Source organism: Toxotes jaculatrix, chromosome 12 (genome assembly GCF_017976425.1).
Source record: "Toxotes jaculatrix isolate fToxJac2 chromosome 12, fToxJac2.pri, whole genome shotgun sequence".
NCBI classification, from domain to species: Eukaryota; Metazoa; Chordata; class Actinopteri; family Toxotidae; genus Toxotes; species Toxotes jaculatrix.
In genome coordinates this window covers 4772553-4783909 of record NC_054405.1, presented here as the reverse complement: position 1 = coordinate 4783909, position 11357 = coordinate 4772553, and the positions used below count along the sequence as shown (strand labels likewise).

Below are 11357 nucleotides of genomic sequence, written 5' to 3'. Positions count from 1 at the left end.
TGGAGAAGCAGTTTGGATGCTCAGTGCGCTGCAGTCTGCTCTGCTGCTGATCTGACAGACAATAAAAGCTGAAACTGAGGTAGATTTAAAAAAAAAAAAAACAACACTTCAGGTTTCTGTGGTGAACTCCGGTGCTTCCCGCTTCTCTCTGCAGCGGGTTGGTTCCGACGCATCGACTTGTTGCCCCAGCTGAGCTCTGAGGGGCCCCTCGGCCGTTGTGTTGCGTGTCCGACCTACAAGTCAGCGACAGGACTTAAAAGCCTGCTGTAAGGATGATGTCCTACATAAAGCAACCCCATTACACCATGAACGGGTTAAATTTGCCTGGCCCCGGAATGGATGTGCTTCACACAACCGTCGCTTATCCATGTAAGTATAAACTGAGACATATGCACACACATAAATATATGTATTCCTTATACTTGTTGGTTTTTACTTTTACGCATTTGTCTCCTTCTGTGTACTTTAAAGTATAATTTTCACCGCACATGATGCGTAAAAACGCGCAGGCTGATGCGTAACGCTGTATCCAAACGAAAAAGAAATTCGAATGTAAACAATTCGTTCCGTAATGAACTGAATAAAAAAATGTTGGATAATAATTATGAGACGGTAAAATGTGGCCTATTCTGTAATTATGACAGTTGCACTGATTCGAGAATTCCAGGGTAAGTTTCGTTACGGGGGATGATTTGATGAGAAGTTTATTTTTTAATTTTCACATTAGGCTCGTGTCGCAGATGTAGTGTATTAGATCCATTCTACCTATTTCGATGTTGAAACGCAACGTAATCTGTGCTCGCTCCTGGGTTCAGTGTCAGGAATGAGACTCGGCTTGACTTGTAGTTTTTCTTTTATGTTTTTCACTTTTTCCCTCAAGGCGTCTGAAATGTTCTCACGTCGCTGACACTCCGATAAATATAGACTGCCTGTAGATGGAGACACCTACTGCGCTAAATGCCAAATTCCCGTGACTGAATCTAATAATTTCTCACTGTACTTGTTCTGAAACAAATACACCTAGGCATCTGCGCACCGTGGAGGGCAGAAGGTAGACGTGTGACTTTGACTGTACAAACAATAGTTAAATGAATAAAATGTCACTGTTTGTCATTCTATGAGAAAGAAACGAACTCTGTAAAGAACCAGTGACTGTTATAATAATTTAATATGATGAGCAAATACCTTACACATACAGACAGTGGCTAATTGCACTGTGAGGTTTGTGCTCATATTCACAAACAGAGCTGGAAATCAACATGCACTGCCAAATGACCACTTAAATAACTGCCTTTCAAAATAAGATGCATATCATTCACATTAATTCTGACCTGTGCTCAAAATTCACGTCACCTCTCTGTCTCTCTGCCTGTAAAATAATCCCCCTCTCTGGGTCTCTTGGGTTTGCAGCTACACCCCGGAAGCAGCGCAGGGAGCGCACCACCTTCACCCGGACACAGCTGGACATCCTGGAGGCGCTGTTCTCCAAGACCCGCTACCCAGACATCTTCATGAGGGAGGAGGTGGCCCTCAAAATCAACCTGCCTGAGTCACGTGTGCAGGTACTGGAGAAGAAGGTTACAGCCATGATGGAGGCCGTATTACTCAGTGTTTGTGGGGTACACACAGTAAAGGGAACAAACCTCCTCTACAGAGGGAGTACAACAGCATATTTATCCTCTGTCCTCCATTCATGGTCCATCACTTCACTTACATAAGTCACACTTGTCCTTTCTCACCTCTGTTCATCACATCTCTAGTTATTTACATGTCATGCTAACATGTTAAGATCTTGTGCCTTTTTCTTTGCATCTCCAGGTCTGGTTTAAAAACCGCCGTGCCAAGTGTCGTCAGCAGCAGCAGCAGAGCAGCGGCCAATCCAAGCCCCGCCCTCCCAAGAAGAAGGCCTCTCCAGTCCAGGAGCCCAGCGCCCCAGATCCTGTTCCTAACCCATCTAGCTCCTACAGCCCCTCTTCTGCTCAGTCAGGCCCCAGCCTGGCGCCAAGCTCCAGCACTGGAAACACAGCTGTGTCCATCTGGAGCCCGGCCATCTCGCCCCTGCCCGACCCCCTGGCCTCCTCCTCGGCCCCTTGCATGCAGCGGCCCTCACCTTATCCTATGAGCTATGGCCAGCCGTCAGCTTACACCCAGGGCTATGCCAGCACCACCTCCTATTTCACCGGCTTGGACTGTAGCGCCTACCTGTCCCCCATGCACTCGCAGCTGTCAGGCACCGGAGGCGCGCTCAGCCCCATCACCGTGCCCTCAATGGGGGGCTCCTTAAGTCAGTCCCCAGCCTCGCTGTCCTCTCAGGGCTACAGCACAGCCTCCTCCCTGGGCTTCACCTCTGTTGACTGCCTGGACTACAAGGACCAGCAGGCCTGGAAACTGGGCTTCACCACAATGGACTGCCTGGACCACAAAGACCAAAACTCCTGGAAGTTCCAGGTGCTCTAGAGAGCGAGAAATGGGGAAGGGGGGGGGGGGGGGGGGGGGGGTTCATGTGTGTCAACATGTCAGGTGTGTCAGTGAGTCCCATTTGAGATAGTGTGAGGCAGTTCTGCCAGAGGACTTGTTGTCTGTGATTCTCAGTTTCTTGTTTGTAAGATTTTGTTTGATTTTCTAAAGGTGACCTCTGTAGATATTGCATTTTATTTGAAGGACTCTGGCGATGAGAGGACGCTGAGTGACAGTGACTGTCATCGTGTCTGTTGTCCTCTTCATGCTACGTTAAATAAGAGAACAAAAGCCTTTAAAGAGTTTGTAGGAAAAGCCTGGAGTCCTACGTATGGAAACACACTCAGCCATCTCTCCTTTTGACATGACTGTGTGACCCGGCCACATGAACACTACACTTGCTCATTTTGTTTTAAACCTGCATTACCACATTAGTGAAAAGAGAGCTGCTTTTATGTGAAGGGGCTCTCGAGTCTATAGGTCACTTCCTCTTTCAGGGTTGAGTTATTTTAAGCTATTTATTATTATGTTATTCTACACTTAAGTATGTAATTTGGTTGCGTTTAGGTCATTTTGAGCTTTTGTGTTGCGTATTACAGTGTTAGACCTTAGTGTTATCATTCTGATCTGTTAATGGAAAAAATTAGATCTTCTGTTTTAGTTGTGTGACATATTAAAGTGATTTATTCTTTACATTTTTGTGCAGTGATCATCATTGAGGCTCTGGGCTCTGAAATCAATCTGAGTTTGTGTTTGCAGGTTGGTAGCTTGATGGAGATTTGGCTGATTCTGATGCAGTTATAAACCGCTCCACCGTGAGTGTGGGTGAACAGGGTCAGTGTGAAGACTGGACACGGTGGAATGTGGATGTGGATGTGAAGTGGCCATGTTGTGGTTGGGTCTGGACCCGTCATGTTTGTCATATGGCCTGCATGGCTCTCACTGGCCCATCTTGGTTATTTTAGCTTATCTGATTCTGGGAGTGTCCCAATCCTCTTAGCCTCCCTTCAGCAATGCCCTAAGTGAATTAGTTAGGATTATTGCCCTATCCCCCTCTGTCTCTCTCTGTGTCTCACCCATCTCACCCACCTCGGCCTCTTCCTCCCCTGCCTTTCCTGGCTCTCTCCTCACTTTTTTCCTCCATCTTTTCTATCTTTGTCCATCTTTCTGTACTCTACAACTCTGCAGTATCTCTTCTCTCTCCCCCCTACTTTTTTTTTCCTCCCCTCAGGTCGCCTGCCTTTTGCCTCACTTCATTTGAATCTCACTTATCCTGTGCACGCCTAAAATTCTGAATCACTGACAACAGTTACATTGATTAAAGCCCTTTTACTACATTTCATTACCTCCGTTTCTCAGATATCTGTCTATCAGCTCAGTGGTTCCCCATCTTTCATCCCCTCCCAGACCCCACCCCCACCACTCTACCAATCTCCCCAACTCCTCTGACAACTTGGTAATCCTCACATGACCTGATTACTGCCATGCAAATTTAACTATGACATCAAATATGTGGAAATGTTTTATTGAAGTGTGTGCATTCTGTGTGTTGTGGGAGTTTGTGTTGAAGCAACAAGGATGGTCAGAGAGGACTGATGCACAACAAAGATATCTGAACACCCTGTCATGATCTCTGTGACATATTTTACCAAGTTCATAAAACTAAACTGAATTTAAAGTTTGTTGTTTTAGCTCAGTTGTCATTAGATGATCAATAAATCTAAGATAAAGTCTAAAGATTGTTGTTTAGAATCAGATTAAATTTGTGCAAGTGACAGAAATGGTTCTTAACAGCTAAAGTAATTTACAAGATTTAATGAAGAATCACTCCGGAGATATTTCTGATGAAATCTGATATATAAAAAAAAGAAAAACTAAATTTATATTTCTTATATGTAAATCATATCTGATCTCTGTTCTCACCATGTCACAAATTTCATTATTACAGCTTCAGCTCTGTTGCAGTGAGAGGAGTAAACGGGAAGCCAGAGTCATTTCAAAGCATTTTCCTGCACTCAACACTGACCTAATCCCACTCTGTGCTCGGTTTAATCCTCTGCCCTCCCTCCCCGTGGTGTGATTGGTTAATCCCTGTGTCTGTGCGCCCTGGTTGGTTAACCTCTCTTGGAGGGTGCAGAGCACTTGTAATCTTCCCCCTCAGCACTGAGAGTTTCAGACAGACATTTGTGCTGTAATCCCAGAGAGGAGCAGATGTGATGGGGGATGGACAGCGCTGAGCAGACCTTGAGGAAGGTGAACGCAGGAAAACAAAACCACAGCACAGTCTGAGAAGGAAACAGGCCAGGCCCCTATTTCCTTGAACTGACAATCAGTGCTTAAAAAAAGGAAAATGAAAGTAATTATTACAGGTCAAAGTCACACAGGTTTGATAACAGCTCGATTTCATTTCAAAGTAGAGGTAAATATCCAGCAGCTTGGATCACAGGGGCTGTAACAGAGAAGAGCAACACATGCTTTACATGTGCTTCACTGACCCAAATGGAATTTAGCTTCAGGTGTGGGCACTTCACCTGTACAGACAGTGATGTATCACGTGAGTAAAATATTGACAGACAGATTGAACACACTTGGAAAATCAGCACCTTACCGTTTGTTAAGTTACCAAAGTAACTTAACAAACAAACAGAACTGACCAATAAAGCAGCTTTTGATTACTGAGAGTCAGGTAGACTCTTAGATTTGGAATAAAGGGATAAATATACTGTAAACATGTTGATGCTGGTGTCCACACAAACAAAATTACAAGAGAATGTGTTGGAATTAATATGCTCATTATATTTTTAAAGTATTTTTAAATACTTTTTGGAATAAAACACAATTTTCCCTCTGAAATAAAGTGAAGTAGAAGTGTAAAGTAGAACAGAATTAAATTCTCAAGTACAAATACATCAGTACTGAAGCAGTGTGTGACTAAGTGTATTCAGTTACATCTGACCTGTGGTTTCTGTCATAAACAAAACATCTAACAATTATTTTCATAGAGGGAACAGTTCAGTTTTTCATATTCAGAAAAAAAATGTGAGATGTGAGTTTGTAATCATTCTTCACAAACTGCTCAAGGTGTGTGTAGAGTCTGCTCTGGTAGAAGCTCATCCACTAGAGGGCGATGACAACTCTCTCTGTGTTTCAGTTTCCTCTGAAGTAATTTTAACATTAGCGTAAGTCAGAACGACAATGACAGTCTTTACAACCATTAACACAAACATGAGAAATACATATCAAACATACTAAAAACTAATGAGCTTTAAGATTTTAAGATATGATATACAATGCTGCCTCTGAAAGACCATGGTAGAACATACAGAATACATGCTACAGACCTCAAGGGAGTATTACATGTTAAGAGTATGGGAGTTGCAGATCATTCGGACTCATGTCAGCCTCTGGATGTGAGCCACATGATTAATGATTGTAAAATGATCTCTTTGATACTTTCTCATCTGTGCTCTTCAGTTCAACCAGGTGGGATGAACTATCTTCAGAGAAAACTGTCTTTCACTGTAAACCACACAGCCACAGATACAGTTTACTGACACTCACAGCATGCGGTCTACTTGTAAGCGTAGGTTTACGTTATCTGTCAGTCCAACACTGACAGAATGACACACACCACTTGCAAATGTGTGAAACTATCGTAATTTTCAACATTAGTTCCCAGTGATTCATTACACAGAAGATAGACAGCTGGAGTCTGTGTAGTGTCTGTGGTTTAGCACCTTGTTAAAGGTTTCCCCCATGTGGCAGTTTAGTTCGAACACACTGTAAAAAAAAACTGCACTTTTTAACACTCGCATCCAACCTCCAGCCGTTCTTATGGAAAGCCACTGCAGCGTATAAAACTTCATAAAGCAAATAAATCACATCAGCTAGCACCACTTTGTTTAAACACCTATTTATTACCACCATAATATGAGAAATTTGGAAAATACAAAGATCAGCTTATTTATACGTCTGAAAATCTCGAGGAATAAGAAAAATATAAAAGAAAACAAATATGAGGTTATATTGTGTATCACAAATTTTGAGAAAGGGACAGATTATATGCTCAGATCTACAGAGAGTGCAGGACACAGACCCTAAACATGCAGAGTGTAACTTTCACTATAATGTCAATTCATACTGTTGTGACAAGTCTAATGCCTATCTGTGATGATAAAGATAGATAGATAGATAGATGGATAGATAGGTAGACGGAAGCATAATATGTGATGACTGATCTACAGTGAACAATTGAATAGAGGAGGAGATGGTAAACCATCGCCCCCGTGTGGCTGCCATTAGAATAGAAGTTGCCTTGGAAAAACAAAGAAGCCCTTCCTGATTTACTATAACAAATCAGATCACTGTAAAAAAAAAACAAACAAAAAAAAAAAAACAACAACTGACAACCATGTTGACAATATCAATTGATTCTTCTCTTGTTTTGATGATTTTGGAAGTGGTAAAGGAAGAGATGCTCATCCATGACTTATAATGCGTAAAAAAAATAGACACCATATCCACAACGATAATCAATACTTTTAAGCAACCAAGAGATTCTTGTTTGTTGAGTACAAGTGGTTTGGAAGATCAGAGCTCACACACCCACACAAACAGACCCACAGACCAGCATCCCCTCCCAGTGCAGATCACAGAGGTGAAGGAGGTGGACCGAAAAGGTACAGCTGGGAAGGAGGGGAGGAGGGTGTTCAGACGGGCAGAGGCCTTGGGACTAGTTTTAATAGCACCCTGCTGTGGAAGTTGCAGCTCCCCTTAAGCAGACTAGCCCCTCGACCACGTCCTTCTGCTTTGGCTCTGTTTGCCACACAAACTGCACCTGCTGGCCTCCCACCCCAGAGAAATGCAGGTGAGCTCAAGGGTGGGCTTCATGTTTTGAAGCTCCACCCAAACCCAGTGACGCCAGTTTGATCATGTGTGCACGTTTGCGTCTGATCTGCTAAACCTATTACATGCACGAAAAAAGGTACCCTAAACATTTGGTGAAGACGAAAATCTATGAGAGACCAGACTTCAACATATTTCTATCTCTTCATAATCAGGCTTACTCTAAAGTCTACTGAGAAGCTGGGCAGGCCGGGGAGGGAGGGTGACGGGGACGGGTGGAGGTGGGTGTTTGGGGGAGGATGAAGGGAGGAGGGAGGGCAGGGACAGGTAAAGAAAAACAAGACAGAGGTGAAACATTAGGCTTGCTGTCTAAGCGCGCTCTCCGCGGATGCGGCGTGCCAGCTGGATGTCTTTGGGCATGATGGTGACACGCTTGGCATGGATGGCACACAGGTTAGTGTCCTCGAAGAGACCCACCAGGTACGCCTCGCTGGCCTCCTGCAGGGAGGAGGGACAACACATATCAGCAGGAGACTTGTGTCAGTTTTGAAAATCCCACCAATGTGTATTTATTCATATGTTTTGCACACACACACCTGCAGGGCTCCAATGGCGGCGCTCTGGAAACGCAGGTCAGTCTTGAAGTCCTGAGCGATCTCCCTCACCAGGCGCTGGAATGGCAGCTTACGGATCAGCAGCTCAGTGGACTTCTGGTACCGACGGATCTCTCTCAAAGCCACGGTACCGGGCCTGAAACACACAACCAAGATCTGGCTCAATACACCATTTTGACTGTTATCTGTGTATATATTAAATTACACGGATAACTAAACAGCTGTGTGTGACATATGACAACAAAAAAGTGTGCATTATTCACAGTTTCCCCAAGACTGATCTACGCTGCTGGAACTAAGCTGAACAGGTTAGATATTATCCTCCAAAAGAAATAATACTTTTGTTTGACATTTAGTTTTGTCGCTTTTTTAAAATGTCCCCTAAAACTTTTAACTCTGATCCATGCCGTTTACCTGCCCTCGTTACAAAGGACACACTCAAACTGTGGGCAGCTCAACAAATAACAAATAAATCTGCTCATAAAACCAAACACACAACCTCAGAGCTGCACTGTAGAGATGTGAATGTAGACAAGTTTAAGGCTGACACTTAAACACGTGTTTCATTTAGTGCAAACATGAGGTTTTAACAAATCAAGGTATCAAGACATGAAGCTCATCTTGATAAAGATGCCTCAGCTGCCATTTATCTGAATAAAAACATGTCAGACAAATGGAAATCCATGTATTACCTGTAACGATGGGGCTTCTTCACACCACCAGTGGAGGGGGCGCTCTTTCGGGCAGCCTTGGTGGCCAGCTGCTTACGAGGAGCTTTTCCTCCAGTGGACTTACGGGCAGTCTGCTTGGTACGAGCCATTACGACAAAGTATCACCTGAGAGGAACATTGGAAAAAGATAAATTATACACAGCACTACATATTTTAGAGCAGCAGGTTTGTACACACTCAAAGCAGACTAAGCTAACAGTCTGGTGACCTCTCAGTGTAAACGCAGCACTTTAATAATAACCTTGTGCAAAATGTTTAGCCTAAATGTGAACACTTATATGTTTGGAGCCTAGAAACTGACAAAAAGAAGTAAAATGTTGCCAGACAAGTCAAAAATACAACTTAATGCATCAATAAATAATAAAAGAAACAAATATAAACTTATACTTTTACTGCCAAACAGCTGATAAACATAAATTACAACTTAATTAATGAGACTCTTCTAACTGTCTTTGACCAGCTCATTTAAATTTTTCATATATTTCTGACTCATCTGATACCCTTTCTTTGCCTTTAGTGGGTTTGGGGACTCCACGTGTAGGTTTTAGTGGTGCACGACATTACAGTATTTAGAGAACTTTGCTTGTTATTTATTTTCATTATTTGCTCCTGCAATGGCCCAAATATCTTTATGAGAATCACTTGAGTCTCTTCTTAATTTTCGGTTTTCATTTACTCTGCAGAGTAAATGTTTTGTTTTCTCTCCTCTAGCTCTGATCAGTCTTATTTGGGCCACCTGGGAAAACTCCTCCGCTTTGGCAGCTGCACAAACACACCGTCCTGAACCAATCCAGACGCTGTAGACCCGCAGCCACACCAATCACACTGTCTAACAGGTCATCACTCTGAAATACACCAATCCGCTGCGTCCCTGTCGTACGTAAGGACCAATGGAATTTTAGTCTGCAGGGTTTTAGGGCGGGACGAGCTGTCTTAGCCCCGCCTCATACCGCAAGATTATGGCCGCAGACTCAAACGAAGCTATCAACATACAGGCAGTGTGCGCGACGTAAACTTTGACATTTTCCCACAAAAACACAAAACATGTGCACACAAGACTAGCAACAAAACGTAGGAGACAAGTGTCGCTATCTAAAAACCGCCACAGGCGTGTGAAGCGATGTTGTATTAAAGCGAAGCAGCGACGGAGAAACCGTCACTGAAAGTGGAGCAGATATTTGGGCAGTGGAAGTACTGAGCCGTTCTTCGCTCTGCCTGGGCATCGGGGCAGCTGCTTTTTCTTCTCATTACAGCGTCGAAATAACACGCGATTTCAGCAGTAAAACAACTTCATCTCTCTAAATTTCTTCACAAAACGGCGAATAGTATTCTGTGGTTTAAAAAAGTATGAGAAAATTTGGCTTACCGAGGGTGAATTTAACGCCTTTTCTTCGCAAGAATACAAGTGTGTTGTGCTTGTCTGGCAGTGTCAGATATTTACTATCTCTCACACAATGGAAGCAGAGAGAGCAGGAGCAAAATGGCGGCCGTGTCAATCATCTGTCTCCCATAATGCAACTGCCAACATTTGTAAACATTGTAGCTGCATTTTGTTCTGCTGGGACTTTTAGTGCCCGTTTGGTTTTCAATGCAACGAGACAATATCGTAACAATACAAAGTATCGCTTTATTATTATTATTATTATTATTACTATTATTATTATTGTTATTATTATTATTATTATTATTATTATTATTATTATTATTATTATTATTGTTATTGTGTTATTTTTTTAGTTGTCAATAACTGTCGTTTTTTGACGACCGTGTCTTCACCGTTTATATACAAATCACACCTCAGAACGGGAACAAAAAACTAATCTTTAAAAACAATGAGGCACATGAAATGAGCATACGGTATACGACTCTAGAGAGAAGACAGGACTATATAGAGCTAATTAACTTTTTCATAAACATACGAGACAATGAACTTACAGATCATTTTTACCAGCGGTGGAAAGTAACTAAGTACATTTACTCAAGTACTGCACTTCAGTACAGTTTGGAGGTTTGCTTCAGTCATTTCATTTTATGCAACATTATACTTAGGCTCCTCCATTTTTCTGAGACAATGCCAACATTAATGTATCAATAATTAAAATACTTTGATTTAATATATATTATTCTGAAATGAGCCATTCTGCATAATGAGTACTTTGGGACTATTTGTGAGAGTATTTTTATGCTAATATTTTTGCACTTTTACTAAAATTGAGAATGCAGTACATTTACTTTAGTTAAGTAAAAAAATTGAGCACTTTTTCCACCACTGATTTTCATGTAATACGTTTTTAGTTTTATGTTCAGTATACATTTTAGACTGAAAGAAAAAAATAGTTGAGTATAAATAGTAGATTAGTAAGACGTTCAATTCAACAAGATCTTGCGAGTGGGGGAACATTTCCCAATTTAAACATCCAGCTCTGTATGTCTTTTTAAAATGCATGTCTACAGACTGACAGAGCAGCACTATTCTTCTTTCAAAGATCAAAAAAGACCAGAAAACATAAAGATCCAACTCAGACTTATATGTCTGATGTAAAACAGCATCAGTCATAGATGTATTACAACTATGACACATCAGTGTCACAAAATCTGATATTTATCAAGCGAACTGGTGTTTTACCTCCCTGCTCGCCCTATTGACCATGAGCTAAAACAGAAAGGAGGGTAAACATATTTAGTTGCAACACATGAGCTCAGGGCTGCG

At 42.2% G+C, this 11357-nt stretch overlaps 2 protein-coding genes across 3 annotated transcripts; one reads left to right on the top strand and one right to left on the bottom strand.

Annotated features, from left to right (window-relative positions):
* The first annotated feature begins 272 nt into the window (after nucleotides 1-272).
* Nucleotides 273-2457, top strand: crx (cone-rod homeobox). Of its 2 annotated transcripts, none has more exons than XM_041051715.1 (3): nucleotides 273-369; nucleotides 1411-1562; nucleotides 1819-2457. In XM_041051715.1, the coding sequence occupies exons 1-3, from the start codon at nucleotides 273-275 to the stop codon at nucleotides 2455-2457; spliced, it is 888 nt and encodes a 295-aa protein (XP_040907649.1). The 2 variants fall into 2 exon arrangements, with proteins under 2 accessions (XP_040907649.1, XP_040907648.1); XM_041051714.1 differs by having other exon boundaries at nucleotides 273-375; nucleotides 1393-1562.
* Nucleotides 2458-6354: 3897 nt separating this feature from the next.
* h3f3c (H3 histone, family 3C) lies at nucleotides 6355-10150 on the bottom strand. The gene is made up of 4 exons (XM_041050925.1): nucleotides 10014-10150; nucleotides 8609-8752; nucleotides 7899-8052; nucleotides 6355-7800 (listed from the first exon to the last, which is right to left on the bottom strand). The coding sequence occupies exons 2-4, from the start codon at nucleotides 8734-8736 to the stop codon at nucleotides 7672-7674; spliced, it is 411 nt and encodes a 136-aa protein (XP_040906859.1). The 5' UTR covers nucleotides 8737-8752; nucleotides 10014-10150; the 3' UTR covers nucleotides 6355-7671.
* Nucleotides 10151-11357: the final 1207 nt, after the last annotated feature.

Coding starts and splice junctions, on each gene's coding strand:
- crx (XM_041051714.1), top strand. CDS start 273: ATGATGTCCTACATAAAGCAACCCCATTACACCATGAACGGGTTAAAT. Junction 376..1,392: donor CGTCGCTTATCCATGTAAGT/ATAAACTGAGAC, acceptor TCCCCCTCTCTG/GGTCTCTTGGGTTTGCAGCT. Junction 1,563..1,818: donor TGCCTGAGTCACGTGTGCAG/GTACTGGAGAAG, acceptor TTGCATCTCCAG/GTCTGGTTTAAAAACCGCCG.
- h3f3c (XM_041050925.1), bottom strand. CDS start 8,736: ATGGCTCGTACCAAGCAGACTGCCCGTAAGTCCACTGGAGGAAAAGCT. Junction 8,053..8,608: donor AAGAAGCCCCATCGTTACAG/GTAATACATGGA, acceptor TGTGTGTTTCAG/GCCCGGTACCGTGGCTTTGA. Junction 7,801..7,898: donor CCGCCATTGGAGCCCTGCAG/GTGTGTGTGTGC, acceptor TCCTCCCTGCAG/GAGGCCAGCGAGGCGTACCT.